Source organism: Pholcus phalangioides, unplaced genomic scaffold, assembly GCF_987345545.1.
Source record: "Pholcus phalangioides strain wild (caught in Gottingen) unplaced genomic scaffold, Ppha-v1.0 ptg000027l_1, whole genome shotgun sequence".
Classification (NCBI taxonomy): domain Eukaryota; kingdom Metazoa; phylum Arthropoda; class Arachnida; order Araneae; family Pholcidae; genus Pholcus; species Pholcus phalangioides.
The window spans coordinates 9153807-9178038 of NW_028301617.1; the positions used below are offsets into that span (position 1 = coordinate 9153807).

A 24232-nucleotide genomic window follows, 5' to 3' on the forward strand; every position below is an offset into this window, starting at 1 on the left:
GGTTTCGGGCCCCTCCTCCCCCCATAGCCCCCATAAGGGGTGGGCTAGCAAGGCTCCAGCCCTGGGGCCCGGGACGATTTTCATTATTTTTGTTTTTTAACGCTATAAATCCATCATAAAAGGGCCCGCGAAAGTCTGGTCGGGGGGGGGCCCCGCAAAAGATTCCAGCCTAGGGGCCCTAGTCCAGGATGTGGGGGCCATGCCTCCCCCCCTCCCTCCCCACCCTCCCCCCCCCCCCCCCCCCGATGAAGAATCCAGAGATGGCTTTGAATATTCAACTCTTCAATTTGAAATTTCATTACTGTTGATTTCTCTTAGCGTGCAGTTAATTTACTTTCTCAATTTATTTCCCACCATGTATTCCAGCTGCTTTGGTGCCGATATTGGTGTGTTATCATGTGTATATTGGCTCTAAAATTGAACTTTATCTATTTTTAAAATTGATTTTGTGTGTGTGTGTTTTAGATCTATCATCGCCAAATTTTGCATACGTACCAAACGGGGCCCGACTTGAACGATATATAGGATACTTTAAAAGTTCTTGAGTGCTGGGCATATGCCCGAAATTGGCCAAGAAATTGTCGGGCAACAATGATTCTTGGGCCTCAACAATGATTTTCGGAATGTTTACTTTGTTTGCCGTGTTTTCCTAACAATGCGTTTCAGACCTTTACAATGGTTTGTCACTTCTTTAATCCCGCCATTTTATAATAGTTTATCTTTTATAATGTTTTGCCACTTTTTCAGTTCTCCCAGTATTTGAAGACAACCCGGATATTATAGCTAGTCTGTTATAAAATTCACTTTACTGTGATATGTTTCTGCTCTCGGTTTTACATTTGCATTCCCACATTTCTGCGAATTTGGTGCCGATGAATTATTTTTATCTGTTGACCTTCCCTTCTTCCCAAAAAATTGTAAAATCTATGGCGAAAAGAGGGCTCCTCCCCAACAAAATTGCGTGGGTCCTTGGTCCCTCAACTTGTTAATGCTCCACTCGTGCCAAGACACTGTTCATCAAGCATTTCCGAGAGCCAAGCAATGTAGTGAATCTTTCCGTAACGACATTTAATCAGTCACACTTCGGATTGGGAATCTCGTCACGCGAAAGTAACTTTCATTCCCATCGTAAAAGTTTCAATACAATTTAAGGCAAGTTTCTAGAATCCCGGAGACCTCGCATGTATACATGCCAGGAGTTTCGGGGATCAATACTGGAATCTCCCGCGGCCAAAGCCATTCCTTTTTTGGCGGCATTGGCGACTTTCTCCTCCATTGACATACCCACGGGCTTTTCTCGTAATATTAGCACTTGATTCAGAGGATGAAGAGGAAGAAGCAAGATCTTAGTGTCTTATGTAACTATATAGTTGGGGTTTCTTTTTCCCACTCAAATCCCCATTTTATCTACATCCAAATCTATTTCAAACCCGTTGAGATCACGTGCAAAACATGAATTCACATGAAATGGAAAATATATTTTCTTTTGGAATTTGGTAATTCTATTTGAGATTCTCAAAGACTCAAGACAGCATTTAGGATTTAAGTGATCTATTAGCATTCACCACCAATTCCTGCAAATTCTACAGTCATGGAATTTGGTCCCGTACTAATCATGATTTGAATCCACGAATGAACATGGCGCGTTGCATGGTCACATGACGAGCACGATGGATTGCAGAAGATTTGCTGTCGTTGAGCCAAGAAGTATGGAAACCGATGATTCTTGACAACATATGTGTTTTCTGAGACATATTCATAAATCATGTTCGGGTCAGTGTCATGGTGGATTCGGAACTCGAAGAAGTAGAAACTTTTTTTTTCCCCCCCATTTACATGAAGATGGTTCCAATGTAGAAATTCGAATGGAGACCTAAAGGGTACCAGAAGGCAATGTGTTATTATGTATTCGAGCAACTCAAACATGAGCTAGAGATCGACCCATGATGCTTTTCCTTGCCTTGTGACGTGACTGATGGCTCCTTGGTTCCTATGGGATTGGTGGTCTTCTAAGACTAATGATGTCGGTGAGGATCGTGCGAACGGTGAGCTGATTGATAATAATCATATTTTTAGCTGATTATGCAGGAATTATATTTTTAAAATTATTGAAAGAGTGTATAAACATCTTCCTCGAGTAGTCGAGCGCACAAGGTCCAAAACAACATCAATTCGCTGGACCATCTGTTCCACATAAACCTATCTAGTTGGATTAAGTCACAAAACCATACAATCGGATTCACAGAAAACTTACCAACAACAATTCATCGACGAAATATTCATTGAAAGGAAGAATAACCGAGAGAGCAATTCATCCCCACGTGCATTTGCATTGAGTGACCGGCAGAGTGAGTGAGTGACCGAGTAACCCAGAGAGTGAGAAAGAGAGAGTTTCCCCCAACCCCACCCCCATTCCTTCGCTAATTCACTTGCTTACTAACTCAATCACTTGCTCAATCGGTCATTCTGGAGAACAGCGTGTTTCTAAAAGCATTTTTGCCCAGTGCCCTTACGAACCATACTTCTGTGCCCTCCCGTCATCTTCCAAGGCCCACCCTCATTCAAGAGGCTCCCCATCCACTTTATTTTCACCCTTGCCATCCCTCCACTCCAAAAAATATATATATCCCACAACCGCAAGACAGGGAAATCTTAAGAGCACCATGGGCCCCCGGACCAGGTGATTTTTCCGAGGCCCTACCAAACAAGTTCTTGAAACTTTCTACCAGATGTCTTTTTTGTGAGGCCCTCTCTTCTCTTGAGGCCCCCGGACCGTGCCCATGCCTTAAGACGGCACTGCCGCACGGGGATTCCCAAGGTCTCTAGAACACACGCGGTGATCAGTATTGGCACACGGGGTTTGAGTGATACAAACACCAAACATGGCCCCCGCTCTGTCCCTTGTGGGATATAAGCAGGCTACCTTGTGGATGGGTCATGCTGGAAAAAAGAAAAAGCCCCGCTAGCCACCAAGAAAAAGGGCCGTCCTCGGATCCACGCAAAGGACAACAAAACACTAACACCAAACATGGCCCAGCTCTGAAGCAGATTACCTAGCGGCTAGGCCATGCTGGAAAAACTCTCTTGATGTCCGGGCCCCGACAGGTATCCCCCGGCCCGTAACTCACAGGACCCAACTCCGCCGGGGCCCCCCATCGCCTCCGAGTCACTTCAACCACACCCCCCCCCCCCGGGCAGATCGCCCGCAGGAGACCAAAGAAAACATCCCGAGCCACCCGCCTTCATCACCGTAACTCGGTCCCCAACCATCAGCCGATCTGCAACACCAACTCCTCTCATCTTGTCCCCTGTTGGAAGGGTTTTTTCATAGGCCGGAATCTGAAAAATACAACACGAAGCTTGAGTGATGAAGAGAGAGTTTCATTTTTTTAATATGTTTACGCTGGATGAACGCGGCAGGTGTCGAGGAGATATGATCGAAGTGTTCAAAATTTTCAACGAGGTGGATAGGATGGACCATGAATTTTTTGTACACCACCAATCGACTGCAAGGGGACACCAGTATCGATTGGTGAGGCACAATGTATATATATCATCATGTATATATATTGTTTGTAATTGCATTTTTAATTGGGTTGCAGTATTTTTGAAATATATGGGATCCATATTTGTTACGGGCATCTTTTTCTCGGCCACCTCGTTGGGCATTTCGCCTGTTGTGGCGTTGTATTTGTATGAACCAGCGATTGGACAAAACCAGGTTGGACATGGTTGGAAAAGGTTGGTTTGGTCTAACCATAGTCCCATTGATTAGACCATAGTTTCCCAGCCTTTTTGTCCCATTGATTCGACCATAGTTTCCCAACCTTTTTTGTCCCATCGCCCCCCCCCCCTCAACGCAATCTAACCCATAGAATCTTATGTTGAGCTCGTAGTTTCTACCGCTCCCCCTGGAACATTCCATCGCCCCCCCCCCAGGGGGGCGTTAACGCCCACGTTTGGAATCACTGGTCTAAACCGTTAAGTCTCTGGCACTGCAAAAATTAGATGGCAGCTTTCCTTGAAGAATGATCTCAGTATGATTTTATCTCCAATAATATCTCAACTCCTCTTCATTTATTAAGATATTTATACAGGGTGCACTAGCAAACAAGGGGGATATGACATTTCACTGGCGGACCGTTGATCCTAGAGGTACACTTCCAATTAGAGAAAGCACCCAAACAACGTATACTACTCTGATATGCCATTCATGTTTTCAAGTGTGCCCGAAAACCGAATCATGGAGTTGTTGCACTGACTCTCCAGATGACAACAAAAAAAAAAAATTTCCACGTTCCCGAGTGCATTATCCAATCGGATATTCGAATTCGAAAAATGGAGGGAAGTTGGGGAGAAGAAAAACAGCGTTAAATGAGGGTAAAACTGTTTTCCCGCATTTAAAGCTGTTTTTTTTTTCTAAACTTTCTTCCGTTTTTTGGAATATCTCATTGGATATTGCATTCAGAAACGTGGACATTTTTTTTTAGTTGGGATGAGAAGATACGGGGCAATAACTTTCTAATTGGGTTTACCGGGTACAGGGTGTCCCTATAAGAAGTTGGCGTTTTTATTTTAATAACTATACAAAAAGCCTCTTGCAACATGAATGATTGTGACACATGATTTGGATACTTTTTTCTAATTGGAAGCATTTCTTTAGGATCAACGGTTCGCCATTGAAATATCATATCGCCTGTTTGCTAGTGCACCCTGTATATGAATGTTCATTAATTGTTTATTTTCATCAATTCCGAAATTTCCGCTTCCATCGACTTTGAAATTGTTTCTTCCATTGATTTTAAATTTTCTTTATTTTAAAATTATTTCATTCATTAATTCTGAAGTTTTTCTTTCACCAATTCTGAATTGGTCTCTTTCATCAATTCTGAATTGGTTTCTTTCACCAATTGTGAATTGGTTTCTTTCACCAATTGTGAATTGGTCTCTTTCATTAATTCTGAATTGATTTCTTTCGCCAATTCTGAATTGGTTTCTTTCATCAATTTTGAATTGGTTTCTTTCACCAATTCTGAATTGGTCTCTTTCATTAATTCTGAATTGATTTCTTTTGCCAATTGTGAATTGGTCTCTTTCATTAATTCTCAATTGATTTCTTTCGCCAATTGTGAATTGGTTTCTTTCATCAATTTTGAATTGGTCTCTTTCATTAATTCTGAATTGATTTCTTTCGCCAATTGTGAATTGGTCTCTTTCATTAATTCTGAATTGATTTCTTTCGCCAATTGTGAATTGGTCTCTTTCACCAATTCTGAATTGGTTTCTTTCATCAATTTTGAATTGGTTTCTTTCACCAATTTTGAATTGGTTTCTTTCACCAATTCTGAATTGGTCATTGGTCTCTTTCACCAATTCTGAATTGGTCATTGGTCTCTTTCACCAATTCTGAATTGGTCATTGGTCTCTTTCACCAATTCTGAATTGGTCATTGGTCTCTTTCACCAATTCTGAATTGGTCATTGGTCTCTTTCACCAATTCTGAATTGGTCATTGGTCTCTTTCACCAATTCTGAATTGGTCATTGGTCTCTTTCACCAATTCTGAATTGGTTTCTTTCATCAATTTTTCCTTTCATTAATTCTGGCTATTTCATAAATTTTGAAATTGCTTCATTGTTATGAATTTGTTTCTTCACTAATCATATGAAGTCGTTCCTTTTAATAAATTCTGAAATATTTTCTTGCGTAAATTTTCAAAGTCTTTCTTTCATTAATGTCGAATTTTCATTAACTTTTTGTTAGTTGTTAGCATATTTTCTTGATATGGTGCTTTTCATCATTTCTGCATAATCGACAATCATGAAATGTCTTCTTGTGACCGTCTACCCGCCTCCAAAATATGTAAAAGCACTTTGAAGGGAACATCCAAATAATGGGTCCCTGGCCAGGGGCATCCCCGCTAGCATAAACTTATCGCGACAATCCTGTTCAGGGTCGGGCTCAAGCGTTTTGTTGCCCGGTGCGAGAAACATCTTTCCAACCCTCCAGAACGGGGTTTCCCAAGCACTCACTCAAGCCCCGTTCACGTGCAAAACATTGCGGCAGCATTGGGAGGGTTATAGCAACCGCTTGGCGACTTTTTTTCCTTCGTAAAGCCGGGTTTTCCCAGGAGCAGGTTTTCTATGGTGCGCGCAGCGTGTAAACGCTGATTGGTCAAAAAACCTGAATTTCAGGTTTTTAACCAATCAGCGTTTGCCAATCACGCTGCACACGGCGTGAAAAGTTCTGCTCCTAGGAAAATCCGGCTTAAAGAAAGAAATGGGGGAGCAGTCATTGGTGCGAATTCTTGAAGCGGGGGTTTTAAAACCCGCTTTTTTTTTTTCTATTTCCCATGTGAACGGGGCTTCGGTGTGCGTGGACACTCTGATACATGCCCGGTTTTCATTGGCAGCCGAGAATTAATGTATTTAATGGTCATGAAAAACATCCTTCGACAACAGATTTGGACGATAGTCCCTGCGCTGCCCAGCGAAAGAAATGCAAGTATGCTGCCCAGAACATGTGGTCCTCACATAATGCAGTGGGGCCGCTAGGCTGAGATGTTTTGCGGGCCCACCGGCCAGACTTCTGACTGACCTTATTTTAGTGAATTTGTAGCGTCAGGGAAAAATAATAGGAATTGTCCCGGGCCAAAGGGCTGGTGCCCTGTCAACCCCCCATGCCCCAGGCACTTAAAGGTTGTGTATGGAGCTGTCGGAACTAGAGAATCGATTCCTACCTAGTTCTACCCTAATGCGACTATCCAGGGCCGCAACTAGGTACTCTTTCAACCGGGCAAGCATGCCTTATGCCCCCTCGTGTAATTTTGAATAATTTAAAAAAAACGGCATCCCGGATCACTTAGGTGTTCTGTAGATGCTCTCCGGGTCACTTGAGTGATGCGGGCTACTTGAGTGATCTTGAAATGCGCCCCCCCCAGGTCACTTGAGTATTCTGGAACTGTGACATGGATCACTGAAAAGGTCTGCAACTGTGCCACAGACCACTTAATTGAAGTGCGAATGTGCCAAAGATCGCTTAATTGTTGAGAATGTACCGCAGACCACTTCATTGAAGTGAGGAAAGTGCCGCGGACCACTTAATTCGAGTGAGAATGTGCCTCGGACCACTTAATTGAAAAGTGAATGCACCGCGGGCCACTTAATTAGTTGAAATGAGAATGTACCGCGTGTTACTTGAGTAATGAGGAACAGCATTACAGGTCACTTGAATATGATCAGCAAATATGCTTGCGGGCCACTTAATTGATCTTGAAACGTCCCACGGGCCACTTTATTGAATTTAGAATGTGCCACGAGCTATTTAAGTGATCGGTGAATCCCCCCCATGTCACTTGAGCGATATGTAAATGTGTTGTTGCTGGCTACTTAACTGATCTTGAAATGTAGCTCAGGTCACGTGAGTAAACTGGAACTGCGGCATGGATCACTGAAAAGATCTGGAAATGTGCCACGGGCCACTTAATTGATCTTGAAATGAACCGCAGACCACTTCATCAAAGTTGTAATGTGCCGCGGGCTATTTAAGTGATCTGTGAATCCCCCACGTCACTCTTGAGCGAGATGTAAATGTGTTGCGGGCTATTTAAGTGATCTTGAAATGTACCCCAGGTCACTTGAGTAATCTGGAACTGTGGCATGGAGGGCCACTGAAAATATCTAGAAATGTGCCGCGGGCCACTTAACTGACCCGCAGTGCGATTCCCCTCCCCCATTACTTAAGTGATCCGGTAATGTGGCACTTGGTTACTTATTTCCAAAATCAGTTTTGAAGTCGGGGGGGGGGGGACCACATCTAGCCCGAGCATGTGTATGATCTATGTACACTATAATTACCGAAGTTTAGACCGCACCATATTTGTCTGTTATCGGTTCGATCTCATTCCGGGACTTCGGGGGGGGGGGCGAAAATCGAAGTTCCTTTTTTCTATCGCTCGAGGCGATGAAAACAGGAAAAACTTGGCGATTTTTTTTTTTTTCCTCGCCAAAAAACAACAGAAAAATGCATTTTTATGGCATTGCTTTTGAAGATGAATAACAACATATGATAAAGAAACAACGCCAAAAAAAAAGTGTAAAAATTGACAAAGAACCGCGAAAAAAGACGGAAAAAACGGAATTTCCGTATTTTTTCCCGGAAAAATTCCTTTAGGAATTTATTCCCCTTTTTTCTCCGTTTGTTATTATTTTCGCTCCGTGATAACCTCGTTTTCACCTCTTCTATGATTCCAAGATGGCTTTGAAAAAAGAAATAAATAAATGAAATCTCGCCAAAAAATGAAAAAAAAATTGGCGTAAACATATTTTTTACCTGTTTTCTCCATTTTTATCAGCCAAATATAATTTTTTTTTCTCTCTCTCCCAAAGGAGATTTATTCATTTTTGTGGTTTTTGATAAGATATTTTATGGATCGTCAGTTATTCAGATTTTTTTGGAATTCCAGCACTGGGGGAAGGGGGTCGCGAGCACCTCGAATGTACAGAAGAGATGAGCGTTGTTATAATGTGGATTCATGGATGAAATTCCAATACGGTGCTCTCTCTCTCTCTCTCTCTCATTCGCCTTGCACTAGTCCTCGTTTCTACCCAACTCTGATCCCCATTCCGCCAAGGGTTCTTTGCTTTTGGTCCTCGTTCGGCCACGGTTGCTTTATCCTGGTCCTTCATTCGCCCCGAGAGTTTTTCTTCCAGTTATATAATATTGAGAGATATATATAAAATGTGGATTCGTGAAGGAAATTTCATCGAGTGAACGGTCCCGTGGCTCATTTCCATTCACCCCTTCATTGCACTAGTCCTCGGTCACTCGCGGTTCTCCTACTGTGATCCTCATTCACCTACGAGTCTTTTCCTTCTAGTCCTCGTTCACCCGCGGTTTCCTCTTGTCCCAGCCTTCATTCACCCACGAGTCTTTTCCTTATCGTCTTCGTTTACCCGCGGTTCCCTTACACTGGCTTGCATTCACCTACGGATCATTGGCTTCTAGTCCTCGTTCGTACGCGGTTTCCTTACAATGGGCTTCATTCACCAACGAGTCTTTTCCTTATAGTCATCTTTCATCCGCGATTTCTTTCTCCCAGCCTTCATTTCTCAGCCACCTCGTTGAGCATTTTGCCTGTTGTGGCGTTGTATTTGTATTTACCCACGAGTCTTTTCCTTATTGTCCTCGTTCACCCGCGGTTTCCTTATATACCCTGGGCTTCATTCACAAATGGATCTTTTTCCTTCTAGTCCTCGTTCACCCTCGGTTTCTTTATCCTGGGCTTCATTCACCTACGGATCTTTTTCCTTCTATTCATCTTTCACCAGCGATTTCTTTCTCCCAGCCTTCTTTCACCTACGGATCTTTTTCTTCTATTCATCTTTCACCCGCGATTTCTTTCTCCCAGCCTTCATTCACCCACGAGTCTTTTCCTTATAGTCCTCGTTCACCAGCGGTTTCCTTATATACACTGGGCTTCACTAACCTACGGATCATTTTCCTTCTAGTCCTCGTTCACCCTCGGTTTCTTTATCCTGGGCTTCATTCTCCTACGGATCTTTTTCCTTCTAGTCCTCGTTCACCCGTGATTTCTTTCTCCCAGCCTTCATTCGCCCACGAGTCTTTTCCTTATAGTCATCTATCACCCGCGGTTTCCTTATATATACCCTCGGCTTCATTCACCTACGGATCTTTTTCTTCTATTCATCTTTCACCCGCGATTTCTTTCTCCCAGCCTTCATTCACCCACGAGTCTTTTCCTTATAGTCATCTTTCACCCGCGATTTCTTTCTCCCAGCCTTCATTCACCCACGAGTCGTTTCCTTATAGTCCTCGTTCACCCGCGGTTTCTTTATCCTGGGCTTCATTCACCTACGGATCATCTTTCACCCACGATTTTTTTCTCCTAGCCTTCATTCACCCACGAGTCTTTTCCTTTCTTTCACCCGCGGTTTCCTTATGTGGATCTTTTTCCTCCTAGTCCTCGTTCACCCTCGGTTTCTTTATCCTGGGCTTCATTCACCTACGGATTTTTTTCCTTCTATTCATCTTTCACCCGCGATTTCTTTCTCCCAGCCTTCATTCACCCACGAGTCTTTTCCTTATAGTCCTCGTTCACCCGCGGTTTCCTTACCCTGGACTTCATCCACCAACGGGTTTTTCTTCTAGTCCTCGTTTACCCGTGATTCCTTTACCCTGTGCGTGGCCCATCTTCACCCAAGTGTCCATTTTCTTCCAATTATAAAGAGGGACTAATCTTAGAGACTTCTTATGGGGACTACTCTTAGTCTCCCATTAGAAAATCAGTTCTCGTTTACCCACGGGTACTTTACAACCTATTTTCCCAAATATTTTGTGCCATCGCCCACTTCTACAAAAAAAATTTTATCTCATCACCCGACTCAAACAAACCCATAGGATGCTATGTTATACTTATACCTTCTATCACCTTCCCTCAGACCATTCCATCGCCCACCGGGAGGCGATATTGCCCACTTTGGAAAACACTGCTTTACACTGACTCTCATTCCTCTACGGATCTCTTTCTCTTGTCCTCATTCACCCACGATTCCCTTATCCTCGCTTTCATTCATCCACGGGTTCTTTCCTAGTCCTCATTTCACCGCTTATCTGTTTTTCTCTACCCTCATTCCCCCCTTGAGTCCTATTCTAGACCTCGTTTGCTCCCTTATTCTAAACCTAATTCACCCACGACTCTTTCTTTTCTAGTCCTCGTTTACCCTGACTTCATTCATCTACAGGTATTTCTCTAGTCTACGTTTGCCCGATTCTTTTACCCTTTTCCCCCACCCTTGGGTCCTTTTCTAGTCCGCGTTTACCCGCAGTTTTTTTTTTCACACTGAAACTTATTCACCCACTGGTCCTTTCCTAGTCATTGTTTGCTTGCCATTCCTTTACCATGAGTCTCATTCACTCATGGGTCCTTTTCTTCTATTCCTAATTTGCCTGCGGTTTTCTTGCCCTGGATCTCATTCTCTCACTGGTCCTTTTCTTCCAGTCCTTGTTTACCTCCAATCCCTTCACTCCGACCCTCATTCTCTCTCGGGTTCTTTCCTAGTCCTTGTTTACCCGAGATTTCTTCACGCGCTGACCCTCATTCACCCATGGGTACTCTAGTCCCCTCATTTTTGACTCACTTATATCTCGTCAGTTACATTAATGACCATAGTTTTCCAAACTTTTTGTTCCATCTCCCCCTTCTTCAGAATTTTTTTCCTCTCATCGCCCCCCCCCCCCCCCCACAATTCAAGCGAAACCATAGGCTCAAAAGTTCTACCCGTTGCTTCTATTGCCCCACCTGGACCATTTCATCACCCCCTCCTCCCACGCGGAGAGGTATTCCTCCCCCCCCTTTGGGAAACACTGATTTAGACCCTCCCCCCGCCATGGGTCCCTTTCCTAAGTTATTTATCCAGCTAACCTTGCCTAAAAGTCGTATACCCACTAGTCATCTACCGTTGCCTTCATTTAAACGAGACGTGGATCCAGTATATGTGTCGAAAGGACATTTCCCGGATGCACATCCGATTCGATCGCATGTCTCTCAATCACCAACGACGTTCCTAAGTCTGCAACAGCTGCGCAAATAGTCGAGCGAATCCTAGAAAAGAAACGTCCAATCACATCCTTGGTTTCCGGAGCACCCTCTACATAAGAATCATCGTTAACACAAAGCCTTAGGTAGAGATTGTAACCACACAGCGAATTTTTTGAATGAGCACCGTTTTCATTACGTACGTGGATTATCCCTATTACTCTCGTTTCGGTGTACGTACATACGGGTACATACACACTCGCGCGATCAATAGGGATCGATCGATCGTAAAAATGAAACGCCGAGTCGGTAAAAGAGGATTTTCTTCTAGCAATGAGAGAGCTAAAGACAGAAACAGCGAGAGTGAGAAGAGTGACCAGACCAGACCAGAATAGAACTTTTAGCTGATTCCCATCCTGTATGGACGACTGTCAGCATACAAACTGGCCAGGAAGGCCTATGAAGAGGGAAAGAATGAAAAAGCTTAAGGGGAGAAGAAGAAAGAGAAAAAAAGAAAAACGTCAGCTGGTCATCAATGGTCAGACTATACAAATTTAAGCTAGAGATTTTTTTTTTTTTTTTTTTATGCCACCACAACCAACAGTCCTTATGCAGAAACATCAAGAACAGAACCCATAGAAAGCTTCACTCGTAAACGTCCATTCTATACAGGGGGAAAAAGGGGAAAAAAAAACACTGCATGGGGGACGCAGCGCAAAAAACCTCAATATACGTTTTGAAGATGTAATTATCCATAAACTAACTTATTTCTGTACCTTTCAGTTGATGGCAGTCCTAAAAGCATAACTGACTGTAAGTTAGTATTTCGCCAACATCATTTCCATTCCATGAGGGTTTGCAGTCAAGAAACCAGATGGCCACATTCAAAAAATGCCACTACTATTCCAATTGTTCAATATCAAAAGTATACAGTGAGATATATACATTCTTAAGAGTTCTATTCAGTAAGTGCTCAGTAATTTAAGAATTATGTACAAACACAAGATTCAAACTTCTAAAAAATACACTAGAAAATTTCAACTACCGTTATATATACATATAGTGCCAACATTTTCATATATACAAGTATCAGCTATAGATTATTCCAATTTAAATGGAATATCTGCTGTGGTCTCCTATATTTCCCTATGGCTTGTACATCATAGTCCACTATGTCAGCAAGGTGTTGGTACGTAGACTCTCTCATTCTGTCAAACTGATCTTTGTTTAGAGTTTGTATATAGTCAAATATATGTGGGATATCCAAGTCTTTCCTAATATTAATACCTCTGATGAACCATGGGGCATTTGTGAATCTTCTAAGAATTTTATTTTGAACAGTTTGTAAGTTTTTAATATTCATCTTGCAAGCATGGGCCCAAGCAGGGGACGCATAAAGTAGGGTAGGTCTGAGTATTGATTTAAAGAGGATGATTTTGTTATGCAATGTCAATTTGGCCTGTGGAAATGTGATTTTGTTTAACATGCCCATTACTCCGTTAGTCTTATTTTTGATAAATTCAATATGTGAAGAAAATGAGAGATTTTTGTTCAGTGTACATCCCAGATACTTCACCTGGTTTACTGGTCTTAGAAACTGGTCACCAATTTGGATAAGTTGTCTGGGAAGTTTACGCCGTCGCGTAAACCACATGAATTTGCACTTGGCAGCATTTAATTTGATAGCAGATTTATCACACCAGTATTCGATGCGATCCAGAGTATCCTGTAAATTTTCCACTGCTTGTGATGCACTTCTGCTGCTGCACAACACCGCACAGTCGTCCGCAAATAACGCTATTGTTCCATTCAGCGGAGCTGGTATATCATTGATATATAAGAGGAACAATTGCGGGCCCAACACACTACCCTGTGGCACAGAGGCTCGGATGGTTTTAACATCTGATAGAGAATCTTGTATCTTAACCTGAAAGGTCCTACCCAAAAGGTAATTATAAAAGAAGATTATAAAATATGGCGGGAAGTCAAGATGAATTAGCTTGGCAAGTAATGTGACATGGTCGCAACGGTCAAAGGCTTTTGAGATATCAAGGAACGCAGAAGCAACATGGTCAAAATTATTAAATGCATTTGTGATAAATTCTGACACTCTCATCAGCTGAGTAACGCATGAATGTTGGGACCTGAACCCATGCTGCTCAGGTCTTATGACATTGTTTGTGTCAATATACTGTATTAGCCTGGGTGCCACAATTCTTTCGAATAATTTGCCAAGATTACTAAGAAGACTAATTGGTCTATAATTTTCTGCCAATATAGGATCTGTACTAGGTTTATGAATTGCCCTGATTACTGATTTCTTCCAGGGGGAAGGAAAATAATTGTTCAGTATGGCAGAATTAAATATATTCTTAATCGATTCTACAGTATTGTCTGGTAAACACTTTAAAGCTTTGTTGCTAATTCCATCAATACCAGCTGCTTTTTTAATATCCAGATGTTTGATAATGTCCCGAATTTCATTAGTTGAGGTTAGTTCCATGTGCCCTTGTGGTGAATTCGCAACATTATAAAGATAAGAGGCCACCCTGTGTCTCAGTCTTTGGTATGTGTTTACTGGTTGATTAGGATTCCTGGAGAACTGATTTTCATACACTTCTGCAAAAGTGTCAGCTATCTCTTGATCAGTAAAAACCAGATTCCCAGCTGTTGTCTGAATTTTGTTAAGTCTTGTATTTTTGGGTTTGCAAATTCTCCAAGCTTTCCAGAGACCTCCGTTCTCTGCAGTTGCATTACCAATGAATTCTGAAAACCTTTCATTGACATAATTTGCGACCTCTTTTTTGATTTCTTTCTGTAATCTGTTCAGTATAATTTTATCCAAATTGCCCCTGTACGTTTGCCATTTTTTCCTAACTCTATTTTTGTGTTGGATTTTTTCAAGAATTTCTTTTGGTAATCCAAAGTTGTTTTTGGAACTTTGCTTAACTGTTGTTACTTCTTTTATTGTATTATTAATTACAGTAGTAACATGATCAACTGCTTGGTCAATATCCACAGCACTTGGATCATTAAATTCAATGATCGGTAATTCCTCTAGTATGTTAGTGTACTGGGCCCAGTCAATTTGATTCCAGATTAGCTTTTTCCTTGGAATCATGAAATCTATTGTGAGGAAAAGTGGATTATGTGGTGATGAAAGCAATGGTTTGACATGCATGTTAATATTGTGTAAAAAGTTCTTTGCGATTCCAAAGTCTATAACATCCGGAAACCCAAAATTTTGAGGAGGGTGATGTGTAGGCTCCGGTGAAGATATAACCTCCAAAAAATTATCCAAACAGAATTTCCTCAATATCCTACCCTGTCTGTTTGTTGTTCTGGAGTAGAAAAGAGAAGATTTACAGTTCCAATCTCCTATTGCCAAGACAGGTAAAGTAGTGTTAAAAATCTCTTTTAAGAGATCCATATCTAAATTGTTATTCGGGGGCTTGTAAATTGCACAGAATCTCATAGCCACTCTGTTTACATATATGGTGGCAGCTACTGCTTCAATATTGTAAGAGTCAGAGAGTGCATAATGCTGAAAAGGGATATTGTTCCTAATAAATAAGGCGACTCCTCCCCCCCTATTATGAAGTCTATCCCTTCTTATACATTGGTATCCATTAATTTCGTATTTATTGCTAGGCAATAACCATGTCTCATTTATCAATGCTATATCAATTTGATGATCAAAAAGAGTTTGTTTGAAAATTTCTTTTGTACTTCCTCTTAAGCTATTTGCATTCCAGGCCATTAGGGTCAATGGCCTGGGGGGGGCATTAATTAATTGAGCTATTGTTAGGCTGTTCGAGAGTTTGAATTAGAATTGCAATAATCAGTTTAACCTTATCAGAGTCAATTTTAGCTGACTCAAGTATGTTCACAACTTTATCTATGACCATAGTACCTTCGTTACCAGTATTTTGTGTCTTGTCTTCTAATGTCTTAGCACCAAAGTTAACAGTTTTTTGATTATTTTCAATCTGCACTCTCATACTTTCCTCAGAACTGTGCACATTTTCTTCCTCTGTTACTTCAACACCACTCATGTCAAGTTCCTCAGTGTGTGTAATGATGTCATGCATTACATCACGATGTAATATTTTTTGTAACTCCTCCTTCCATTCGTCAGTAGTTCTGTGTGTTTTCCCAATACCCAGAGGGTGAGGGCCCTCGTGTAAAACACTGTGTAACTCTTCCTGTCTACGCAGTAATTCCAGTTTTTCCTCTTCTGTACACATTTGAGCTGACAGGGGAGTATTATGTTGTTTTAAGTCCATCCCTTGTTTAGATCTAACAAAAAGTGAATTAGACCCTATATTGAAATTTTCTTCATCTTGTCCAACTAAGGTTGGGAAGTCATCAAGATTAGGTGTTTTAATACCAGTAGGTATTAAAGGCAAAAAAGTACGTGTGTTCCTGTTTGTAACTCCAGGTCTGGCACTGCATCCTGAAAATCTAGCCGTATGGCTTCCTCCACAGAAAAAACACTTCAGATATTTCTTATCACCTTTGACAACGCAACTTCTAGTCTCATGATTGCCTGAGCAGAACGAACATACAGGCAAATTTTTGCAAAAATATGAACTATGCCCCATCAACATACAGTTCCTACATTGAAGAGGCACCTGGTTACCCCTATAACGTTCGATACTGATTGGGATATCACCTATGTTTTTTACATTTGCAAACTTCTTATTTTCAATCGTCACCTCTACTAAGAATAACGGTAGTACTCTACCAGACGAGTAGTTCTTCATATTAACTACCTTCACAGTGGGATACCCCTGTTTAGACAGGTCATCCGATATCTCCTGCGGTTTTATATTCGCAGGCAGACCTCTTATCACAAATTTGATGGTTCGATTACCTTTAGTCTGATATGTATGATATTTGTATTTTTTTTCGTCAAAAATTTTTGTGACAGTACGGTGATCTTTCTCCGAAAAAACCTGAAAAGTCATTTTATCACCTGTTGGCTTCTGTTGCGGAGGAAATTCACATTTTGCTTTAATTTCACTGAAATCCTGTAACCACTTGTTTCCCCAATCAGAAAGTATTATTGGGGGAATGTTACTCTTTTTTTTATTTTTTGTTACCATAATGAACCCTTCGTTATCATCATTACAGCCATCAGAGTCTGAATTTGTAGTGGGAACACTAACTTGAAAGTTCTGTAAGTGTTGTGTATTGTGCAATGTGTTATCTATTGATTTTTTCTTTTTTTTGCCAAAAATAACCGAAAGTCCATCATTGCTATCAGCAATTTCATCACATCTTTCATTACCATCTGATCCTTCGTCGTTACTTGTTTTTGTACCTGTTTTAATTTGTACAGGAGTGCTGTGTGTGTCATTTGCACTGTCCGATTGTTCAGCCAACACTTGACCAATATCATTTGCCTCTGAAACATCCGAGGTATTTTCCAGTAACAATTTAGAAGGAGACAGCGTCGAATTATTATTGGGTATGTTATCATTTGACATAGCCATTGTGTCATTTATCGAAAAATTTAGTGTACTATTCTGAATATCTAATATAGGAAGCGTATATTCACTAGAGTCATTTAGCCCCATGAGCACGCTTAAGCTCTCAGGCGGGGGTGAATCTGATGACACAGTAGATGAACTACTGTCCGTAGAACCCGATGTACAGGTATCACAAGTATCACTACTGGAGCACGACGAAGTAACTGAGTCGTACTCTATTTTGTTATGTACAACCTTTTTCTTACTCCTACCTGCCCTTTTAGAGGTGCTCGTCCCAGAGAAATGTACATCCCCCTTATCATAACACTTATCCGGACTATCTCCCTTTTTGGAAACTTCTTCATCAGTATTCCTCATTTTCCCATTTTTCTTTTTGCCCCTATCTTTCTTGCGCCTTGCCCTCTTTTCACAAGAGGGCGAGGTGGGGGTTTCACTAAGTTTCGGAATTACCGACTTAAATCTAAGCTTGCTACTATGAATGCATGTACTTGCATTGACCTCTTCAAAAAATGCATGAGATATTTTTAATACTTTTTCATGCAAAATTTCCTCCTCACTAGGGGAGGATTCCAACAAGACAACATATACAGCAAATACATCCTCAAGTTTTTGTGCTATTGCACATTCGTCATTGATATTTAGGGAATTACCCTCTTCATAACTGATTTTCAACCAATTAAATACAAGTTTTTCAAATTCCTCTTTCTTATTAAGGGAATCATGGTAATCCTCTGCCAGAGAGCACAGTTCTCTGACAACATGAATGTTCCCCACATTTGCAAAAGGACAAATCAAACCCATTGAGCACTTACTACAAGAATAGAACTCACCTGGATAGATCCAACAAGAAAATCTGAAAAGGAAAAACACAAGGGAAAAGGGGCAGACGAAAACACTGGGGGAATCACAGGGAGAACACAAATCGGCTGAACTGAAACACTGACACTTGTACACACTGATTCACGATGAGAAAGCTTCGCCATCAAAAGATATCTTCGTTGACAGCAAGCTGAAGCATTATCCACATGCGATCCAAGCAGGACACCCAAACACCGTAGATTTTGACGATTCGCTGCTTCTCCGTAGATTCTCGTTATACTACTAACGCTGAAGAGCTCCGAAAAATGCGACCACTCGTCACGGCGACCCAGTTGATTTTTTTGTTTATATGTTGTGAGAAGAGTGAGCAACACATCGCTCCTTTTTATCCACAGAGCGAGTGTCCTCCGAAGATAAGCGAGTCCATTGCCTATGGGACGTGTTATATATACGATAAAGAGAGGGGAAAAAACTCGATTTTTATTTCTTTTAATACCTTTATACTTGTACAGATGGCGCTTCTGTGTGTTTCTGGATTCTGGCCACGCGTGGATAGAAATAGAAGCCTGGAATCAAAATTCCGAAAAAAATAAATTTGAAGTGATTTCTAAACCGTGCTCTCTTATAAGAGGGAAATCTATAAGAGATAGACGCAAAATCGTGGCGATAGACCGGGAATGTGTACGGTCCATTAATAGGTGGGCGCTACAAGTTCGAAACTGAAACTTTGAATTTTTTTTTTGTCTTTTTAAGGAAGAGCCATTCAATCCTTACAGCGGCAATCCCGTGATATCTCGTCAAACTTGATTCACTTTATTTTGGTCACTCCGAAATATCTCGGGTTCTTAACTTTCACTGCGCGTTTGACGTCGCCATTGTCTTGTTCCAGCCGGCGGTTGACGCCAGTGTGGCTTCACGGTCCATGCGTTTTGTTACGGGACTGTAAAATGCTAGTGGTAGGGTAGATCCTGGATTTTGCATTCCTGACAGTGAAAGTGCGATTTTATTTCCAATGTGGCAATTTGAATGCGGATCGGGAAAATTTTAAAAACCACTTAAAAAGGGTTAAAGTAATTGTGTTTGTGAGTTTTCGGTTGTTTTTAAAACTTATTTTGAATTTTAACCGATAGATGGCGTTGCGAGAAAGGAAAATTTTCTTTCATAATCTTTGCTGGATTTTTTTTAATCTGCCTTTGAAAGCCGCAAAATTGCACCTGCATATTTCTAAGGGAATTTCAAGCGTCGTACACGTTTCTCGTTCGAATCCGTAATCTTCACTTTACCGCTTCGCTTACAAGCGATTGGCAAGAAATTCGGATTATCTCATCCTGGGACCCGAAACGGTTCTCATAATTTTTTTGCTTTTTCACGCTATAAATTAACTACAGAAAGGGCCCCGTGAAAAGTATGACCAGGGGCCCGCAAAAGATCCCAGCCTGGGGCCCCACTCCAGGATGTGGCAGCCATGGAGAGAGAGATACTTATCTGTCATACTCTTATCCCCCGATCTGTAATGCTTACAGGTACTTGAATAGAATAGATACGAAGTATATTTCCTTTTTTCATCCACACCTACCTGTTCTCTTTCGCTCTAAGATGTAGGACCTACACACACATCACGAAAGTAAAAAAACTATTCTTTTAGGGTTGCAGCAAAACTTCGCGGTGATGAGGAGGAGGGGGGGGGGAAAGAAAACAGAGAGAACATTTTTGACTTTATTCCACTGGCGTTTGGACACAATATTACGTCCTTGATCGTAAAGTTGTTAAAATGATGAATGAAGATAGCGTTTATATAACATATAAATTATATACTATGATAATTATGACTAAAAATATTAATACTCATCTTAGATCTCACATATTTTGTCATTTTCAGCGTTTTTTTTCCCCGTGAACTAAATTTCAGTTCACTGCGAGTCCCAGTAGTCCTTCACCTTCACACTAAGGGGCCATTCAAGTATTACGTAAGCAGATTTTCAGCCATTTTTGACCCCCCCCCCCCCCGTCAGAAAATTTTGAAGAAATTGTCAGAAGCTTGGAATCATATCTTCAAAAAGGGGTGTTTGATGAACAAAGCAACCTTCAAACCCCCTCTCCCCCTTAGGGGCCGTTCAAGTATTACGTAAGCAAATTTTTAGCCTTTTTTTGACGCCGCCCCCCCCCCCCGTCAGCAAAATTTCGTCATCAGCTCTGCCCCTCTTAACCCTAACTCGTATTTTCATAAGGACGATGAAGTAAGCATTACCCAAAAACCCCCCTCCCCCTTGTCATCAAAAGTCAGCAAATCCGAAACCCACCCCTCCCCGATGCTGACGTAATACTTGAATGACCCCTAATTAGTTTTCAGCGATTTCAGCAGCAGTTGGGGATTTTGCTAGCTTACGACAGCGTTTTTTTTGGTGATGATTGGCATTGTTTCGTATTTTGCTGTATTTCAGACCACACACGCAGTTTCCTCGTAATGAAAGAAAGTCCCCAGTAATGTGCTATGAATGGTTTTTTTTTTCATGAAATAAACATTCAAGTCTACTGCAGTTTGCTGCAGTCCTTTATTTCCCGACTCTTCAGAAATTTTATAAAATACTGCATTTTTATATATTACAATTCACTTCATATTTGATATTGCGATTTCCATTATTTTCTTCGATTATGAATGGTTACCCCCTTAGTATGAAAAGGTCTAATTTTTATTTGAACTCATACAAATATTACTAACTAGCTATAATACTCGGCGCTGCGCGGGTTTTCTTCAATGAGGCTTTTTCGATCACGTGATATCTCCCTCTTTCTTTAAGGGACATGCAAATCGTGTCTAAGTTAACCAATATGGCGACTTCCTGCGCCACTCATGAAATAAACAAATCTAGAGTTAAAGAAACGTAGAAATGAATTTACCTTCTTTTTAAGGGGCGCGAGGTATTTAGATTCCACCCCGAATTTCATGTTATCCATTTGCCTGTTTCTGCTTCAAAAAAAAAGGCATATACACGTCTTAAACACATTGCTAAGGAACCACGGTAACCAAAGTAAACGTTCGGAATGTGATTGTTGAGGTCAAGAAACCATTATTGGCAGACATTTTTTTGCCCATTTCGGGCATATGAGGTCGGATATCATTTGTATATATATATGCAAAATTTTGTGACGATCGATCTAAAATTGTAGATTTGATTAGAGAGCAGACACAGACATACAGACGAATCAATTTTAGATATATAGATATCAATAAAAAGCTTTTTTTTTATCCAGTTATAAATTAAAATAATCAACTCCGCCTGCGGACCACAGGTTGAGAAACGCGGCTGTAAGATAATAAGTCGGCTTCGAATTTTTGGTCCGGTTCGATTATTCGTAACCCGCGCTGTTCGATACAAATGATCTTTTTGTGAACCAAGCTAAAACGCCAACAATCACCTCTAATTCAATAAAACGTAAATTTTTTTTTTTTTTCCATGAAAACACATAAAAGTACCGAATTTTTACGGCAGGGAAAGAAAGTTTCCTCCGTGAAGAAGAGAGACTGATTGAAATGCACGCGTGGTAAAAGGAGTTTTGCCTCTTGGATAAGGAAACTCCTTATCTCTCGTCTTGAAAAAAAAGGAGCAAAAATTTTCTCCTCAGACTCTTAAAAATCCGGTCGATGATGTGTCTTCTTGGAAAAAGCAAATCCCATCCGCACGTACAATGCTCTTCATCCTCTCCTACTTGTTCACCAAACTTTAATTTAGGCGCGTGTTTATGTGGAAAACGCGAACAAACAATATTTCCCCTCGTAAAAACGCTTCTTCCTCCCGTCGGCCATATTGTTTTTAATATGTGTGTGTATGAGCTTCGAATTTCCACTCTCTCCCTTGGGAACATGTTTGCGTGTCTTAAAACCTTAATCTGCATCCTCATGCTGAGAGATGCCGCCGCGCGTATGTGTGTGAGAATAAGATGGCGTGTGCTTCTGGAATATGTTCCTCGAAAGAGTGTTCTCGAACACTCAAATTAACAAACAGAGCGAAACTCGCGTTAAAATAACGCACGAGATCTACGTTTAATCACGGTTTACGTGTTAGAGGTTTCTTGGAACAAGAGAGAGAGAGAGAGAAAGGGAACACACAGCAAACACTGTTTACTATAAAGCATTAATTACACGAACTGAATTCTTGCACGAACTGAAATTCCTCGAAATTTTTGTTAATTAATCACGAGCTTAATTTGTTGGGGGGGGGGGAAGTTGTCCTTAGAGAAGACGAGATAATGGTCGCGTTCAGATATTTCCTGAAAAATTGCCTATTTCAGCTATTGGTGATGTATCAGGTGCCATAAATCGTTTTGAGAATGGTCAATATAGAAGAAAATAAGTGACATATTCTATTTCCCGATTGAATTGACTATGTATTTCATTTAAGTTTAGTGCAAATGCTAAGCTCGTTACCAAAGAGTGGGAATCCAAAGTAATTTAGCCCGAACTTACATGTTCCACTCGAGTGCATTGTTCTAAGTTGTATTCTTGAACTAAACCGAAGATGTGAGAAACTTCGGACTCAATGCGAAATTGTGCGATTCCGGTTATAGTAAGCAAAACTTTGGATGATCATTGTCTGGAAGTTAGTTACCAAGCCCAAAATAGGCATATACTCTCATTAAGATCAAAATTCCAACAAGCGACAAGGAATATCCCATCGGACCAGAATCCTGACAACCCGAAATCCCGTCAGACCTAAATGCCGACAAACCGAATTTCCGTCGAACTTCAATGCCGACACGCCGAAATCCCATCAGGCCAAAATCCCGACAATATCCGAATCTCGCCAGACCATAATCTTGACGATAGCAAAATCTCGCCAGACCAAAATGCTGAGAAATAGCAAAATCCCATCAGACTGTAATCCCAAAAACAGCAAAATCTTGCCAGGCCAAACTTCCGACAACCTGAAATCCCAAGAAGCCAAAATCTCAATAGGTCAAAAATCAAAACCAGAAAAACCGAAAATAATGAATTCCCCGTCAGAGATAAATACAGACAAGTCAAAATCCTGTCAGGCCAACATTCCGAGAAATTCCGTCAGACCATAAGCCCAACAATAGCATAATCTCGTTAGTCCTAAGTCCCGACAATAGTAAAATCCCATCAGAAGCTCATAATCCCTACGATAGCAAAATCCCATCGAACTTATTCCCGCAAGTAGCAAAATCTCATCTGGCCAAACTTCGACAAACTGAGATCCCAAGAAGCCAAAATCTCAATAGGTCAAAATTCAAACAGACCAAAAAAACCGAAAATAACGAATTCCCGTCATAACTAAATACAGACTAGCTAAAATCCTATCAGACCAAAATTCTAACAAACCGAGTATCCAAAATCCTGTCAGACCGAAATGCGGTCCAACCGTAATCCTGTCAGACCAAGAGCCCGACAATTTTATAGATCATTGAAGTGGCCCTTGGTACGTTTACCCAAATTACTTAAATTGCCAGCGACACGTTTCCAGACGACTCGAGTCACCCGCGACACGTTTCTAAACCAACGGAGTAGGCCCTTCACTTCCCAAAAAAAAGAAAAAAAAAGATGAGCATCCTTGCGTTATGGCAACCAGTGCCGTCTTAACGCATGGGGGCCCTCCCAGGCACGGCCCGGGGGGGGGGAGGGGGTCTCAAGAGAAAAGGGGCCTCGCAAAAGTGAGGTTCTGGTTGAAATTTTCTAGAATTTGCCAGTAGGGCCGCAGAGAGCAACAGGCCTCTACAACGTCATAATTATTCATTCACATCAGACTTCACGCTCTACGAGTTGAGGAAAAAAACTCGTAGTTTAAAAAATTTATTGCAGATGGCAGCAAGCATAAAACAGCATTACACAGAAACAAACTTCACGGAAGGTTCACTATACATACACACATTCCAACATGTGCCAATTCGTTAGAGGTTCCGCAAAGGAATATGGACGAGGTGTATGTCTGGTTTAGTATCAGTAGTAGGGTCTCGGAAAAACCACTTGGCCCGGTGGTCCATGATGCTCTTAAGACGGCCCTGATGGCACAACCACAATGCTCCAGAACAGGGGAAAGGGCTGCTGTGGTAAATCCGGGAATGTTCCAGGTGTGGTGGAAATGAGCAAGACAGATAGATAACAAGAGCAAATAATAAACGCTGCAGAGCAAAATGCAGCAGCAGCAGATGACTGAAAGCGAAATGAGGTGCAGTGGAGTTGAAATGGCCTTCCACCATTCGCTCCTCCTCCTCCTACATCCCTTTTTAATCTAACCCTCTAAGAATAGAAATCCAAGATTTAATATATATATATATATATATATATAGATATAGATGGCGTAATTGCTCTCGAGTGCTTGTAATTTCGCACTCGAAGGAACAAA

The 24232-nt window shown here is 41.3% G+C and overlaps 1 protein-coding gene across 2 annotated transcripts in view; it reads left to right on the forward strand.

The window, feature by feature from the left end:
• The window catches only part of LOC149068368 (guanine nucleotide exchange factor DBS-like), a 142163-nt gene that overhangs the window by 42185 nt on the left and 75746 nt on the right, over positions 1 to 24232 (forward strand). The window contains exon 1 of one of the 2 annotated variants that reach the window (XM_089251437.1): positions 1358 to 2045. The exons of the other annotated variant lie outside the window; for it this stretch is intronic. Coding sequence (XP_089107563.1) covers positions 1976 to 2045 — 70 coding nt within the window. The 5' untranslated portion in view covers positions 1358 to 1975. Of the gene's footprint in view, positions 1 to 1357; positions 2046 to 24232 lie in introns of those variants that run through there. 2 annotated transcript variants of the gene reach the window in all.